At 46.7% G+C, this 17,933-nt stretch overlaps 1 protein-coding gene across 2 annotated transcripts in view; it reads right to left on the bottom strand.

Annotated features, from left to right (window-relative positions):
- The window catches only part of LOC146857281 (uromodulin-like), a 99,518-nt gene that overhangs the window by 70,389 nt on the left and 11,196 nt on the right, over positions 1-17,933 (bottom strand). For both annotated transcript variants that reach the window (XM_085647787.1, XM_085647786.1), the window contains exon 3: positions 15,629-15,790. In XM_085647787.1, coding sequence (XP_085503913.1) covers positions 15,629-15,689 — 61 coding nt within the window. In that variant the 5' untranslated portion in view covers positions 15,690-15,790. The remainder of the gene's footprint in view (positions 1-15,628; positions 15,791-17,933) is intronic.

The following is a 17,933-nucleotide window of genomic DNA, read 5'->3' as shown; positions in this document are numbered from 1 at the left end:
TTGCAGGTGGTGGTTCACTTTACAAATACATGTAACATAACACACTGAAGAATTGCCTGAAAAGGCCAGATCAAGGACATACAAGGCATTGATAATTATTCTACTGTATCACTTGATAAACCAAAAAGAAAACAAGATATTAGGGATGCTAGAGGATGACGAGAGGGTGAAGGGCCTGGTTTTCCAAAAACAAGTGGCTATCAGAAGGTGTTAGACATGGCCCTTCTTAGAGGATTTTCCATAAAACTATCTGCATTTTTTTCTTCTGGCTTTTGCTGATTCTCTTTTCGTGGCCTTTGGACTTTGGGCACTTTTCCCACTGTAATGCAGCACATCTTTGAGAACCCTGTAAATAGGCATGCCACATACCCCAGGCGGCTACTGCACTGGCTACTGGTGGGCTGCATCACTGATTATGCCAACCGCAAGAATAGCCTTTCAAACATGTCTCATGCCTGCCATTACTGGGCTGTGTGTGCGCAGTTGCGCTCATGCTCAGTCTGCACTTCTAAACCATTACCCAATGCTGAGTGGGTCATTCATTACCACTTGGATACCCCAAGGGCAAGCACTCAAGGGTGGGGCAAGTGGTAGGGGGAAAGGCAGGGCAGGTAGACAGGTGTGCTCCTTGCCCAGGTAGTGAATAGGCCCCATGTGGATTTTCTCTACCTAGGAGGTCTGCTCTTCCTATGGAGCAACATGGGAGAATTGCTGATTGACTTTAAAACTATAGTATAGCTTACAGCAGGGAGTAGCCTCATGGTGGTTTCAAACATGTCTCAAGCCTGCCATTGCATGCCTGGGTGTGCACATTTGCAGTTCTGCCTAGGTTGGCCTATCTAAATCAATGGCCAATGCTAAGGGTGCCTTTCACTAACACTAAAGCACTCCTAGGGGAGCCCTGGGGGGAGGGGGAGCAAGTGATAGGTGAAAGGCGGGCAGGTAAACGTGAGTTCCCTGTCCAGGTAGTGAAGAACCCCCATGTGCGTTTTCACTACCTAGGAGGTTAACATGGGTGATTGGCTGAGATTACTTTAAGCTGCAGTGGTTGCTTACAGTGGATGAGCCTCATGTTGCTTACTATCATTGGATTCACAATGACACATCCTCCCTTGTGGTAAAGGTTGATTTATCATTGTTAGCTTAAAAGTGCCACTTCTAGAAAGTAGGCTTTTCTCTACGCTAAACTCTTTGTGTTCCTCTTAGTTTGACTCCAGTCCACACTGGAGAACGGGGGAGGACATTCTCCAGAGACAGTAATAAGCATTGGGCATGCAACTGGAATGAAAGACCTCTGTCATTTGAAGACTTGGCTGAATAGATTGGGGGGAGAGGCTTTGAAACCTGGCCTCTAGGAAGCCAGATCATGGCTCCACTAAAGTTTTAGATCTGCATTCTAATGTTTCAGGACAGACAGGATGGAAATTTAAGAAGACATCTGTGGTTCAAAGGGAACCCTCCGAACCACCCTCAACTTCAAAGGCACACTGCAGTATAGTATATCTACTGGTGCCATACTTCAGCAGGGCAGAGATACACTTGTGGGGACGTGGTGTGAGGCATCTTGGTCTGCAGGGTGCACACTGCCAGAGGAATCTGTTGTACACAAGGAGACTGCCATTGGAAGGGACAATGCAGTGAATAGTGGCTGGCCTGGGCCAACTACTTGCTGCTGTGTGGCGCACTGAAGTGTGCTCTTCAAAGGCTTGTTGACTTGAGGGGGGTGTTCTTTGTGGAGGTATGAGGGACATCAAAGATCTCTCGTGAGGGACTTATACTGGTTACTTGTTTCACGTGAAGAGCAGTACCCTCTCAAGCGCGTATTTCGTTTGCTGGATCTTGACTGCAGTGAGTTGTGAACATGGAACTAAATATTGTGCCTGGAGACCGGTTTGCCTTGTGCGGAGCCCCCAAACTGTGCCCGCATCTAAGGAGTGTGGCTCTTGCATCATGGGGCCTCAGAACACACAAGCATCTCATTGGTGATGAGTGGATTCACCAGCTGTGGGACTCATTGTGGCCCGCTTGATCGTCTGTGCAGCATCGCCCTCGTGCAACACCCCAACTGCATGCTAAATTGAGTGGGGTAACCGATTCACAGGTTGTGACCCTTGGTGAGAAGGCATATCTGTAATAGTGCCTCATTCTACCTCCTGCTGTTCTACTCAACTTATGACTGTGTGTGTGGGACTGGATTGTCTGGTGCAGCGCATCATGGGACACCAGAAGTTGTACCGTATTCCAGGGAGGTACGGGAAACCCAACTTTTGGTTCATTTTGACCAGATTGACTGGTGTGACTCATATCATCACACACTAGTCATTGTGCCTCATTTCCAGGGAGGTACAGAGAACCCGAATCGTGGTTCACTGTGACAGGATTGTCTGGTGTGACTCGGATCAACATGCACCAGACATTGTGTATCACTTCCCATGGGATGCGGGGACAGCTGCAACACCCCATTTACCAGGTGTTCCAGCTTGCCCTCATGTGACAGATCAACTGCACTCTCCTCACCTGGCCCAACAACTTCATGTTGCCAGGTATTGCCTGGATTAGGCCTGGGTGGTGGGAGAAAGTGAATGGGCTGAGTAACACTTTTGAGAGCGAATGGAAACGGGTTGAGAGACTGTGTGACTACCCTGTGTTTCTCAGAAGTGGGCTGGTGCTGGAAGGTACATTGAGGGACTTATTGATTGAACTAGGACAGCCTCCAACCATTTCTGCTCCACATACATTGGGTGAACTTCCCGAGTGATGGCCAAACCCCCATTTATCGACTTTTGCCTGTTTACCCTGATAATTACTCTAGCATTCACCCCTGGGTCCCCTGACCAAGTGTAGCTCTGACCCTAAACCTTTATAGTAAGGGGTACACGTTTTTGACTCTAACCCCCATCAGTGATGTCACCGGGGATGTCACTGATAATGTCATGAGTGATGTAATATGTGAGGTTATAAGCAGTGTATTGCAGGGGCGCGAGTTATAGTTAGTTCAGTTAACTATAACTGCTGAATTTCACTGGTTTTGTATGAGTGAAACTTGAGCCCAACTATAATGTTCCTGTAACCTTTGGTTTTTCAGTGAATTTCTAAGGTTTTTTAAATGCTAATTTCTAACTACAACGTCCCTGTAACCTTTTTTTTCCCTGTGTATTTCTATGTTTTTTTAAGTGGTAATCACGTTTGCAGAGTGGTGGAGAACAGAGGTGGGGCCTCTGACCAGCTCTCAGGAATCCCACTGTGTAGGACTTACAGGAGGTGCCAGGAGGACTTCATGGCCCCCAAGGTCCCTCAGCATTTTTTTTTCTTTTTAAATTTTATTTTAGTTAAGAAGTTGTATATATATTTCACCAGTCACGTTGCAGAAAATCACATAATACATTAATAGTATAGGTCATGAACGGAGAGTTTCATAGCATAACCATGAGGGGCTGAGGTCTTGGAAAGTCTTAGAGGAAAGTTGCTGTCATGAGCAGAGCTCCACGTTCGGGGAGGAGTGACGAGAACGGGGTCAGGGGAGGTAGAAGACTTGAGGACACAGAGTCGAAGCGGTGCAAGGTGCCTGCTTCAGCGCTCCGGCGGCTCCTATCGGTTCACTAGGGAATGGTCGAGGAACAGGGCTTTAAGCTGTCTTTTAAATTTTGCAAAAGAGGGGATAGTTCTGATATGAGGGGGAATAGAGTTCCAGACATTGGGCGCGTTCCCAGCGAAGGACTGGGCCGCGGTGTTTTGTTTGCGTGTTATCAGCGGGATGAGTAGAAGAGTGTTCGAACTCCTGAGGTTCCTCGTCTGACCAGCTTTTTTGAGTTTGGAAGCCAGATATTCCGGTTTGCCCGTGTGCAAGGCTTAGTGCGTGAGGCAGGCTGTTCTGAAGCTCACCCGCATTTCAACTGGGAGCCAATTTAGTTCTCTAAGTGCGGGTAAAATGTGATCAAATTTCTTGATTTCAGTGACCATTCTGGCTGCCGCATTGAGAGTTGTTTTGAGGGGAGCAAGATGTGATTTTGCTATTCCTGAGAGGACTGCATTCCCATAGTCAAGTCTTGACAACACCAATGCTTGGGTGGCTTGATGAGGTCCTTGGGCAGGATGAAAGGTTTTATTTTATTCAGAAGCTTCAGGTTAAGGAAGGTGCTCTTAGCTGAGTTCTTAATGTGTTTGGTCATATCTAATTTCAGGTCTAGCGTACTACCTAGTGATTTTACAGAGTCGGCCAGGGTGAGGTTCCCATTCAGCGCATCAATAGCTTTTAGCCATTCTGCAATTTGAGGGTTCTCTTCTTTGTTCAAGATGAGGAGCATATCTGTTTTGTCTTGACTACGTTTTAGTTGGTTACTTGACAGCCTGTGTTGGACTTCTCTTAGTGTGTCGTTGAGTCTTTGAATGTCCTCGATGGAGGAGGTTTCCAAGTAGATCTGTGTATCGTCTGCATACAGATGGAAGGGAATGTTGGCTTTTTTGAGTAGGGTGGTGAGGGGTTCCACGTAAATGTGGAAAAGTTGCTAGGAGAGCACTGAACTTTGGGGGACTCCCCTGCTGACTGGGTGTAGGTTGGACGCAAAGTTTTTGATTTTAATTCTTTGGGTACGGTTGTGTAGGAAGGAGGAGAACGAGTGTAGGACCACCTCATCGAGTCCTGCCCTTTCTTGAAGAACCTTAAGGAGAAGTTTGCGATCGACCGTGTCGAAGGCTGCCGATAGGTCGAAGAGAATGAGGAGGCAGCATTGGTCTGATTCAAGTGATTTGTGGATATCATCAATGACGTTGAGGATCGCAGTTTCAGTGCTGCAGCCTTTTCTGAAGCCTGACTGGTGGGAATCAAGGAGGTTGATGCTATCCATGTGTTGGGTTAGTTGTTGGAGCACACATCTTTCCAGGATGTTGGATAGAAGAGGTAGGTTAGAGACAGGTATAAAGTTATTCAGGTCCTTTATGTCAAGGCCAGATTTTTTCAGCAGTGGCGTGACTTGTCCAACTTTGAGGCGGTCTGGAGTGACTCCGCTTTTCCGGGAGCTGTTTATGATCTTGTACCAGAGCGGGGCTAGCGAGAGTTTCAGCTTTTTGGTCAGTTGAGGAGGTCAAGGATCTAGGACCTGAGATGAGAGGTTGGAGGTGGAGATCAGTTTGACTACCTCTGCTTCCTGAATGGGGTGGAAGAATAACCAGGGTTTGATAGGGGGTTTGGATGCATTATCATTTGCCCCAGGCTTGATGCTCTTGATGGGGGGGGGGGGTGCTGTTGGTGTCCAGTGAGAGCTCGATCTTGGTGGTCTTGTCATTAAAGAAGTTGGCGAAGTTGTCGCACAGTTCTTTTGAAGCCAGCACTGAAGACGTAGCCGGCTTGGAGGTTTCTTACCTGATGATGTAAAAGAGCTCCTTGGGTCTGTTGTTGTGCTGTCTAGCGCGGTGCAGAAAAATTTGGTTTTTTTGTTCTTGATGTGATTGTTGTACTTCCTGCGAACTGCTCTGAGTTACTTGTGGAGGATAACGGTAGGATTTTTCCTCCAGCGTCTTTCTGTGGCTCTTAGTTGTCTCCTTTCAGAGTTGATGTCAGTGTTAAACTATGATCTAGAAGGAGTATTCCTGCTTTTTTTTAATTTCAGGGGGGCTAGTTGATCAAGAATGGCCAACATATTTGAGTTATAGAGCAAGGTGAGTTCAGTTGTGGTGAGGTGATCATTGGCACTGGGGAGGAGCGAGCTTATCCTTTCTTCTAGGACGGCAAGGGGAATCTGGGTTAGATTTCTAGACCATTTGGGGGGGTCTTGCGAGGGTGGCTGGGATAGCACTTTTTGGTTGTTGTGGAATAAGATGATGTGGTGGTCCGACCAGTCCACGGGGAGGATGTGGTCGGTTGTGACTGCGTCTCGTTGAGAGATAATGGCATCCAAGGTTGCTCCATTATTGTGTGTTTCCTCTGAGCAGTGTTGGGATAGATTGTTGTCAAGAAGAAGATTGTTTAGGGTTTGAATAAGTGAATTGTTCACTTCATTCCAACGTAGGTTGAGGTCACCAAGAATTAAGTTGCTAGAGTCTCCGAGTGAGCAGTGAGCAATCAAGTCTGAAAAGTGTTCCCAGAATGCGAAGGTGTTGCCTGGGGGGTGGATAAATAAGATGGCGGAGTATTGCTCTATTATCTGTTGTCTTGATGTTGGCGGTAAGACATTCAATGGTGCTGTACTTGGAGGTGTCGATTTCCACGATGGCGATGTTGTTCTTGTGTATGATAGCTACACCCCCACCTCGTAGATCTTTTCTGTCTTTGTTGATAATAGTAAAGCCTGGGGGCACAAGCATATCTACGCTTGGTGAGGAGAACTAATTTAGCCAAGTCTCAGTGATGAACGTGATGCCTATGTCATTTGAGAGGATGGCTTCTGCTAGCTCTGTTGCATGCTTGGAGGCTGATTTGCAGTTTATGAGTATGCAGTTGGTGGAAGACCCTTCTTTGCTGTGGTTCTTTCCAGGGGGGCCCTAGGTATGGTGGTGAGGAAGGTCGGGGGTCTTGGGGGTTCAGGGAGGGGGTAATCTCTTCTGAATCCCGTGATCACTTGGATCTTGGATTTTGGGGAGGCTGTGGGGGGAAAGTCATACCTTGAAGCTAGATCAGCCGCTTCTTCTGAAGACATTGCGGCTTTGGTTCTTATGGGTCTCTGTGTCGGGATTTCTGTATCGGTTCTTTTGGGTCTCTGTATCAGGGTCGGGAGGGTGGTTGAGGTCCCAGTAGGGCGCGTTAGGTGGGTGGAGCTGGTCGGAGTGGGAGTCCTAGGAGAGGATTGCCTGGGATTCCGGCCCCTGTCGAGGTTAGTAAAGATTTCGCTTAGGCCCAGGAATATTGTTTCTAGCTAGCTAGTAGGGCAAGACGCTGCGCCATGTTTTCGGGGGTGAGGGAGTCTTGGGTATGGCGAGGTGGTGGGCTGTCCGTGTTATGATGTCTATTACTGCTTGAGTTGTCCGTGATGCCTCTGTTTGGGACCCTGGGCAAGGGGTGCAGTGGGTCGTGTTGTGGTTTCATCCTCTTGATGCCTAAGTGTGGGGTAATGTAGTTAGAGGTCTGTGCTAGCAGGGCAGGGTCATTCCTGGCTTGATGGTGGAGGTGATTCAGGGGGGGAAGCTGAGGTTGACGTTCGTCGGGGAGTTGGAGATCGTGATTCTTGGGGCGGAGGAGGGGGTGGTGACTCGTGGGGGGTGGGGTTGACGTTCGGCGGGGAGTTGTAAATCCTGATTCGTGGGGGGCAGAGGTGCTGGTGGTGACTCGAGAAGGGAGGGTGGTGGTTCTGGCAAAGTGCGCGGGGATCAACAAGGTTGTAAGGGCAAGACAGGTTTCTCTTATTTTCTAGGAACATGGTTTATGGTGGTGTTGTCACTCACTCTCACGGATAGAGTGACAACACCACCATAAACACGCTACAAAATGAACTATGGTCTTATCGGAATTTTTTCCTAGAAAATAAGAGAAACCCATCTTGCCCTTACAACCTTGTTGAACCTTATCTACATTAGGTGGTTAGGGGTTTCCCCCAGTCAAGGGCAAATATCAGCACAAGAATTTCTCTGCTCAATACCCGGCCAGTAAGGGATCGGGAACTTCATCCCTTAAATCGCAAAAGGGCGCGGAAATGGTTGTCTAACTCTCCTGGTGTCACAGGTTGACGGGGGTAAGTAATGGGTGAGAGAAAGTCAGAGCATGTGCAAGTGGGCGTTTTGGAGTGAAGGGAAGAGGGAGTCAAAGGCCTCTAGGTTCTCATTGTTTGCTTGTATCAGGACTGTGCCATTCGAGTAGATGGTCACAGATGTGTTCCCGCTACATGTCGAGGTTGTCGGTTTGCAGCTATGCGGAGTAATCGTAGTTTTGGAGACGTGAAGCTGCGTTCTGAACATGGCGTTCCAGTTATCGGGTCTTTCTATGTAGAAGATGAGATCCATCCTTATCTGCTTTTTGGAGGAGCAGTGATATATGTCCGCGTATAGTGTTTCTGGATGCTGTCTAATCAGTCTATGTTTGAAGTTTCTTTTCGCTTTAAGAAAGAGGTTGGGAGGGAAACTAATTGCAAAGGAGTTCGCACCGTGAGGTTTCAAGTAGGTCGGTACGGGGGGTTAGTGAAAATTTGTGTGCTCGGTGACATTGTTGTGTTTCCTTGAAGGGGGGACCATGATTCTGATAGGGTGAGGGATTCACACTGGTCAGGGGCTGTCATCTAGGGGATTCGCATCTCAAAATGACCCAGGTCTGAGGTGCGAGGAGGTCAGTGTGGTGTGGGGGACACTAATATGCTACAGAATGATTGTATTGTGAGGGGGACCCTACACTGGTCAGGATAGAGAGCGGGCTTGATAGATTACAAGCAGTGCTCTTGGGGAAGTTGTGGTGCTGGGTGCCTCGGTGGGAGGTGGCTGTGATTTGATCCCTTAAGTTGGGTCAGGGAGGTAGAGTTTAACTGACCTGCTGTGCAGCCCCTTAGCTTCCTTTCGTTCCCAAAGGCTTCCAGCTTCAGGTGATGCTCTGGCAATTGTTCCCCAGATTGGGTCGTTTCATTGCCAAATTGTTGTACAGTTCAGGTGCGGGATGGCGTGGAACAGCGTCGCTCCTCACGCTGTCTGAAATTGCGGATCAGGGGTGACTGCACTCACGGAGCTGCCATTTTGGGGTCAGGCATCCAAGTCAGTTATCAGCTGGCCTGTGACTCCTCACTGTCAAGAACCCCTTGTTGGGGCACGTTGCTGCATGGGACACTTGATGTGTACCTGTATTTCAGTTGAAAGAGGCACATCGGCGGGGTTACGCCGCCAGTGGGAGGTCCAGGACTGGGCCATGTGTTGCCATTATTGGTGGCAGGTATCTGAGACTTTTATTATCGGGCCTGTGGTTTTCTTTACTGCTGTGACAGCTGTGGCAATCCGGGGCGAGTTGTCGTCAGATTCACTTGCGAAGCTCCCTATCATCGGTTCTCAGGATCCCAGCTGCGCAGTTTCGGGACCTGGGTGAGTTCCTTGGATAGCCGAGGGCGGCCATCTTGCGATCTGGCATAAACGCTGGAGGCATTGGTTTTATTGTCGGGTCTGCGTTCCTTTGATGGGTATTGCCCAGCGGGTCCGGGGCGAGGGGTGTGAGTGGACTAAGTAGAGGCTCGCTTCTTTTGAGTGGAGCAGGGGTCACCATCGCAGCTTAAATTGACCGGGAGTTACCCTTTGATGACCATCACAGGGTCAGGCAAGTCCGGCAGTTGAGTGGAGACAGGACTTTTCTCCGCTGTGTTTCAATGGCCGTAGGATTAACTGTGAATTGTTAGCATTATTCTCTTTGGGTGAAATGGTTTTGTAGGTTTGTTCCGGTCTTTAGCGGCACGTATTTCCTCATGGGACCGTGAGTATGCCACTGTTGGATATCACATGTTCAGTCATTCTCGTCGTGCGGAGCGGAACTTAGCGTAGGAGCAGTGATTGGCTCCGTCTCTGTTCCCAGTCGTGGAGGGTGGCTGGAGGATGCTGCGCCTCGCTGCGATGAGTATTCCGATGTTCAACGGGATCTGGTACTTCTCATGGGGAGAGCCACAGGTGAGTCATGGGTGGCCATCGTGAGGTCAGACAGTCTCAAGTTGAGGGACGGTGCTCAGTTCAGGTATGGTGACGGCTTTGTCTCCATCCAAGGCCACCTCCGGCCTGGTCTTGGAAGGTGGAAGCCGAGATTTGCTACAATGTGCTCTGATGCTCAGCGGGACACAGTGATCATTGGGGGGTGAGCCGAGAGTGGACCATGAGCGGCCATCTTGGGGTCAGTCAGTCACTTGAGGGACAGTGTTCTGTGCAGATCCGGAGGGGAGTTCATTACGATCCAGGGTCCTGGTAACCTTGCCCAGGTGTGGTCAACCGTCAGATTCGGTACTCTTGCGGGTCCAAAGCAGGGCTGTCCAGGGATTGCTTGGTAGACTCCGCCACGATGGTCACCTCAGCCGGAGCGCTTGATGTCCTGGAGGCACCGGGGAAAGGGACGTTGTTTCCTAGCAATTCTGGGTCGCCGCCATTTGGTTCTGTTCCCGTTCAGTTCCGGTGAGTCCTGAATCTTTGGGGGTGTCAATGTGGGGGGGTCGGGTGGGATTTTCAATACGTTTGTGATCCCAAGCCCGGGAGCTTGATTTCAGAGCTCCTTCCCCGCGGCCATCTTGACCACATCCTGACCACATCCAAGAGGGCTTAATTCGTCCAACCAGTAGGGCACCAGGTGGCGTGTTTGCAGAGTAGTGGAGAAAGGGGCATGGCCTCTGAAGATCTCCTAGTAATCCCGCTGTGTGGGACTTACTGGAGGTAGCAGGAGGAGTTGCTCGCCTCCAAGGACCCTCAGCAGCCAAGGGGACTTCATCCCCCAACAAGTAGATGTCCTTGGTGTCCAACAACTCCTCCTGTTACATCCAGTCAGTCCCACATGGAATAACTTGCTAAGAGGTCTTCGGAGGCCACGCCTCTTTTCTCCACCACTCTGCAAACGTTCCTCCTTGCGCACTACCGGTTGGGGAATGAAGTCCCCTTGGCTGCTGAGGGTCCTTGGGGGGACAACAAGCCCTCCTATTACCTCCAGTAAGTCCCACACAAGGAGATTGCAAGAGGTCCTCCTCCTGGGCTGATTTTGGAACTGAGGACCCCATATTTTAGAGCTTGGCCATAATGGCTCTGCCCGGGTCCCACCCAGGGCACCCAGATACTCACGTTGGGGACCATGGGGGGAGTCCGAAGGCCCCCACGGTCCGTGCAGTCTCTTTTCGTCCTGCGGGAGCCAGCATGGCTTTTGGACAGAGGGAGCTGCTGAACATGCAGCGCCCTCTGTCCAAAAGCAATTCTGCACTACGTCATGCAAACAAGAGTATTTTACATGCTCTCACTTGTACAAAGCCGAGTAGAGTTTGCTATGGCTTGGCTGAAGCAGTGCCAAGCCATAGCAAACTGCAATCTCCCGGGGTGGACACCGTGGTACATTGCTGGCTGGGTGGGTTGCAGTCCCCAGGGTCATTATTAGCTCCAGGAGGGGGGCTGCTTGGCCCCCTCCTTTGGATTATATTGACCAAGGGAGGTAGTGCTCCCTGGGCTGTGGGGGGCTGCGCATCCCCTTGCATTCAAATTTGTAAATGCACACCAGAGGTAGTGTGCCCCAGGGCTGGGGCGAGGTCTGCACAGCCCCGTGTTCATTAAAGTTAAAGCCCCAGAGAGGTGGCACCCGTGGGGTTACGGGGTGATCCTTGCACCCCCTGCAATATTTTCAGATTAAGCCCCAGGTTGGTGGCGGTCCCCAGAGCTGGGGGGTCCATGAACAAAATAAGGAAGCCCCAGGGAGAGGGTGATACCCTGGGCAATCTTCAGCCCCAGAGGGGGCTGCCCATTGCCCCCACATGATTATTTAAAAAATGCCCCCGGGACCTTGCCAACCCGGGGGCCAATATGGAACCAAGCGTGGGAGCCCGAGCTTCGTTTTTAAGAAAAGAAAGGTGCAATTTCACGGCTTCATTGCAGCCTTGCGGTAAAAATACAAATACAAATATTTATTTGTGTGGTGTGGTCCCAGAGGAACCCCAAGGCCAAGGCTTGGGGTCACAGCATCCCTACCCTGCCCCCTGTTCTATAGTTTCACTTTTTTGGGGGGGACTCGGTGAAGCCGAGTCCCAGAATGGCTGCCAGCACTTCCTGACTGAGGTGTTGCCAGCCAATCAGAGCTGTGAATTTTCGTGCATGAGCTTGTCTTTTTTAACCAAGACTTCACAGCCAGGGATATCATTAACTTTATCTTATTAAAGTTCTTAAAAATTACTGAACGGATTTACAGCATATAATAAAAAGATCAACCTGCGTAACAACATCTACCTTTCTGCCAAATTTTGTGTAATTCCGTCCAGCGGCTTAGGCTGTAGGTTTGACTACACATCCCATGGGAATTGAAATAGGGAAACACATTTTTTTAGCCCCCTTTCTCTCGGCCTTAGCTTAACTTCCCATGCACAAAAACACTTACTATGATACTTTTTGGGAAAATTTCGTCAACCGACGCAAAAGATATAGGCAGGTCAAAAAACACTTTTCCTTTAGACATTAGGTCCTAACTATAACTACTTACTGGCGACCGCCAACATACTATTTATATATGTGTGTGTTGTATATTACAGAGTGGGGGTAGCCACGTAGCCACTCTGTAGTTATAGTTAGGGTTACCAGAGAGAGGTCTTCTCTGGATTGGTTGGGGCAAAGAAAAAAGGTGGGTCCCAAAACAGGTTCTGGCTCCCAATACATTTACATAGACCTTTTGTATTGGATGTAGCAGGAAAACGATGTACATGAAATTTGGCAGGAATTACATTATGGTATGCAGGTGATCCTTTTGGGTACTTGTAGTAAGTAGGGTAAATCATATTTAAGTAATATGGCATTTTAACTTAGTGATATCTGTTGTTACTGCATTTTTGCAACACTTTGTGGCATTTCACAGTATTTCACAGAAGTACTGCAGTACATAGCTATAACATGTCATTAGGAGATTGGCTAATGTCTGCCTTTTGACAAAGTTAAAGGCAATTGTTGTTTTTAGGTACTGTTTGGCTATATTGTGCATTATGCCTTCAGATCTAGGTAAGTATTAGATTTGGTATTTTCCCCCATATATTCCCACTTTAGTAACGTGGGTATAGGCAGGGGAAAAATATTCATAAGTTTCTCCATATTATTCATAAAAGGATGGAGTACCACAATACTACTTTGGAGTACTGCGGTAGCAAAAAACTAATTTTAAACAATGACTAATACACTATATTTTACAAATACAGTGTACTAAAGTGTATTTTCTATTTTTAACATATTTAAAAATGCACAAAAATGTCTACGAAGTAGCGTGGTAATACCTACAAATCACCACTCTACTCAAAAATGCACTGTTCTCCCTAGACTGCAATACAATGTATATAAAATAGTAAATATAATTTGCTACCTATTAATACTATTTATCACTTAAATAAAGAGGTGATAGGTAGTGAACAATGATAAAATCTAGTACTTCCTATATCTAGGACTCTAACCCAGAATGCAGCAAAAAACACACACCGCAGAATGCAGCAAAACTGTGATAAAAACGACAGGGTTGCCGTTTACCTTTGGCAAACACTGCCATTAGCCAAATTACATACTGACTTCTCATCCCTATGTACCAGAGTACACCTCAAATTTACCACTGTGTACTGCTGCACTATGTATACAAACTTATAGCTTGAACACTACACTATTAACACATTCTAACAAAAATTACTGTTTACACCTCATAATGTATATTGCTGCAACACTACATCTACATCCATTCACACATTTTCACGCTACGTCTGTTGCAAATAACACACTCCACTCCACTCTACGGTATCACACTCTACGCCACTCCACATCAACTTACTATATGCCAGTACACTCTTTGCTAATCCACTGTACACCACTCCACTATACTTCAATCTATGCCACTCCACTCTATTCTACTCTACTATGTGCTATTATACTGTACACCACTCCATTCTATGGCACTCCAATCTATGCCACTTCACACTATGCCCCTCCACTTTATGCCACTTCACTGTACACTATTCCACTGTATGCAACTCCATTCTACAACACTACACTCTACGCTATTCTATTCTATGCCACTCCACTCTGTGTCACTTGAGTGTACACCTCTGCACTCTATGATATTCCACTGTACCCAACTCCACTCTATGCCACTACACTCTACACTGCTGCACTATATGACATTCCACTCTATGACAATCCAGTGTGTGCTATTACACAGAACAGCACTACATTCCACGCCACTCCACTACACGCCACTTCATTGTATGTCACTACACTCTATGCAACTGCGGTCTATGCTATTCCACTGCATGACTCCGTCACTATGTCACTCTGCTCTACGCTATTCCATTACATGCATCTCCACTCTAGGTCACTAGACTGTATGCCACTAAACTCAATGTTATCCCACTCTACCTCACTCCAGTGTACACCATTCTGCTGTACGCTACTCCACTCTACGCTAGTCCACCTTAGACTATTTGACTTTACGCCACTACACTGTAACTCATTCCACTCTACACTAGCCCACTCTACACCACTCCACTGTATTTCACTACATTCCATGCCACTCCACTCTACGCTCCACTCTAGGCCACTCCACTCTTTGCTATTCCACTGTATGCCAGTCCACTGTACCACACTCCACTCTATACCAATGCATAGTACACCACTCACTCCAATATACGCTATTCCATTCTATGCCACTACACTCTACAACACTCTACTATACACTATTCCTCTCTAAGCAACTCCAGTCTATGATTATCCACACTATGCTATTGTACTGTATGCCACTACACTGTACCTCACTCCACTGTACACCGGTCCACTTTATGCCGCAGGACACTTCTCTACTCTACTCCATTGTAAGCTGTTACACTCTGCCACACGACACTCTACACCACTCCACAGTACTCTAGTGTAATATATTCTACTCCACTCTACTGCACTCCACTCTACGCATTCCACTATATGCCCTTATTATCTACTACACTCCCCTGTACCATACTCCACTCTATGCTACTTCCCTCTACACTTCTCCAGTGTACCCTGTTCCTCTGTTTGCCACTCCACTGCACCACAATCCTCTCTACTTCACTCTACGACCCCACTGTATGACACTACACTTTAGGACACTCTTCTCCACTACTCTACAACACTCCACTTGATGACACTCCACTTGACAACAGTAAACTGTACAATGTGATTTTATTTTAATTAAACATGTAAAACCTTTGAAATTCAATGAAAAAAACAAAGGTTAAGGATAAGTTATAATTAGGAAAGCATTATTTATTCTTCCTAAACAAACCCAACTTAAACTACACAAATATTAGAAATTCTAAAGTTACAGTTACAACTTAAATGTATAATTTACGCACCACCTTCAAAATATTATAAGGCATAGTTACTTCCTAAATTTCTAAATTACGCCCCACTTCCAAATGACTATTAGTTGTGCATTTACGAACACAGTGTTGTCAACTTACTCACCACGCTACATTAACTAGAACTCTACTATGCACTGTTCTCACAAATCATGTAATTTCAGACATCGTAAATGCTCTTTGAATGCCAGGTTTTACATGAGATAAGTTATGTAATTTGAAAGAGTATAACTAAGTTAGTGCACGTAGAGGGGGTGAGTTATAGCTAATGTAGTGTGGCGAGTGGAGTGAGGTGACAAGACTGTACGGAGGTGCGCAACTTGTAGTAATTTGAAGGTTGTGTGTAAATTATAAATTTAAGTGGTAACTATAACTTTAGAATTTGTAATGTTTGTGTAGTTTAAGTTGGGTATTATATAAGAAGAAATACAGTTTTCCTAACTATAACTTACACACATATGTATGTAACTTATATCTACCTATCTCTATCTTGCTCTCTCTCTCTCGCATTCGCTCGCTCTAATTGAAGATGATTTTTGTGAGTTTTGTCTTCCCTCAAACCCTCAAGCAAAACAAACTTTCATCAGCTTTTAGAACATCTCTAGGTCTCTTGACACATTCCCTGAACACAGTCTACAGCTTCCATGACTCACCTGAGCAGCAGTTCGCCGAAGTGTGCCAGAAAAGTCCATCTGGGCAGCACAAGGTCTCCATATCACATGTTTGGGGAAGGCATGTGCTTTCATTAGTACCACAGAAGCAGCCAGCACCTTGAACACAGTTTCCAGCACAGGTGCTACACAAGGGGTATGCCGCTGTAGACAGAGGAGAGAAGGGAGTTGAAAGGGAGATCAGTTCAACACAGTCTGGAGTCAGTCAGTACTTTGCACAAAAAGAACACGTCACAAATGCAGGTTGTCAAAAAACAGTTGAAATGGCTATCCTGAAATCATTGCGAAACACAATATGTTACCACTACTACTAGCAAGATTGACAGCTGCTTTCATGTCACCCAGTTAGTGCTGGTCACCTCAGTGGTACAGCAAAGACAATTCAATCCCTTTCAGAACCTCCCTCAGAAAAAGCATCTCTGCTCTGAGCCGAGTGGGTCAAATGAAGCAGCACATTGAACCTACAATAGGTCTTCCCTCCTACAGGCCTTCTTCCACGCATCAACATCACAATTTATTTATCTCTCTCTGGCTCAAAGCCAGAGTATTCTACATCAGGGGCAAAGTGGACTCTGGCCCAAGGCCTCAGCCTTTCAGGAACATCTCTGTTCTGCAGAGAATCGTGCCCTGATGACATTGAATAATTCTTAAACATATTGCTTTAAATACCCTTTTCCTTTAAAAAAAACATTGTATGTGGGTGATGTGTGACAGTCTATTACAAACATTCGCAGAGCAAATACATATTGGGTTTATGTCGCACACAATCATCCATGAAAAAAAGATCTTTCAGATCAATCCAGAACCTCACATATGAGAAATGGGACGGGGTCACAGAGGTTATTTCCAGCAATATTAGTGAGCAGCTGCTGTGGTACAATATTGTAAACACACGTCACTATGCCTGAATGTTATATGTAAACACATGTACAAGTTGGACGCGTTTGCCTGTGCGCTGTCAGTGTTCTGGCCAAAGAGAGAATGAAACAGACGAAATTGCACCATAAATTCAAATCTGTTCCGAACAGGTGCCCTCAAAATTCATTTGGCCCTGGGTCCCCAAAATCCGTAAGATGTCCCGCTTCAAAGCATGCACCTGGTGTGTTGTTGGCCCCTAAACAAAGCTGATAGAGGCATAGACAACAAGGTGCAAAGAGGACTATTTCCTTCTGAATGCCTTGGATTTCCGGGTCATGGTGTCCATGCGCTTCTCACAGACAAGAGGCAGAGTTCAGGCCTAGAGACACAGTACCAAGAAACAGAACCAGTGGTGCCGCCAAGGTTGAGATTGCACTCCCACACTGACCCCATCACCAGTCAGCACTGGACATTATTAATAGGCAGCGTGTGCCTGTGAGAGTGGGCCACTCTACCTCGCATCGAGCCCTGTAAATGTAGGCATATGTGACTGGGTTACCAGTGCCACCCCCTCTCCCAGTAAGACAAAGTATGGCGGAACCTTCAAACGAAAGGGTGGTTTTGAGGCGACAGAAGGCCAAAAATTGAAAGAACAATGTGAGCTTCTTAGGACGAAGAGAGGGGATAAAGATGAAAGATAGAACTCAAAATTGTCCTAACTATGAAAGACTGGTGTTCTACAGCTGAGAAAATGTTATTTTACCCATTAAATTAAATATAAAGAAACATAAAACAGAAGGCAAACTATACATATTTGGGGAAACTTAAAGACAGATATATGCCTCCACCTGTTCCTTCACCTCTTCCTCCCCTCGAGTTGCAATTTGAGCAAGAGATGGAGAACACAAATTCAGGAAACATGCCAGGCCTTTCCAAAAGGAAGCAAACCTTTGTGATCTTATTGGAACCTCTGTCCAATAAGGTGGACAATGTGGGGAGCAAAATGACTAGTCATGAAATCAAAGGATGTTTGTAAACACATTAGTGTGTAAGACAGAAAGAAAATTGCAAGATGAAAAATTGACAATAAAACTGGAAGTGTTAGTAAACACAAGGTTTGGTTATATCTATGAACCAGTTTGAAAGACAAATCGATTAATATTCAAGCAGAGGAACAAAGTGAAGGTAATCAGATGCCCTATAATTACAGATGGAAAATATCAGAAACCATTGCAGTGGAATTACTTTCTGACAATGTTCATTCCAGCAAGGCAGAGTAACCTGTGGAAATAACTAAGGCTATAAAACTACTGCAGACACAGGCGCAACCCAGCAAAGAGATTTGAGGCACTCTTCACAACCACCAGATTGCAAAAAATTGATTACGTGTATGTGCTGGGCAGAAGGCTTTACAAACAGGTAGTTCTAT

The sequence above is a fragment of the Triturus cristatus genome, chromosome 3_2, assembly GCF_964204655.1.
Source record: "Triturus cristatus chromosome 3_2, aTriCri1.1, whole genome shotgun sequence".
NCBI lineage: Eukaryota > Metazoa > Chordata > Amphibia > Caudata > Salamandridae > Triturus > Triturus cristatus.
The sequence above is the reverse complement of the archived record's forward strand: the minus strand, read 5'-3'. Positions and strand labels throughout refer to the sequence as shown.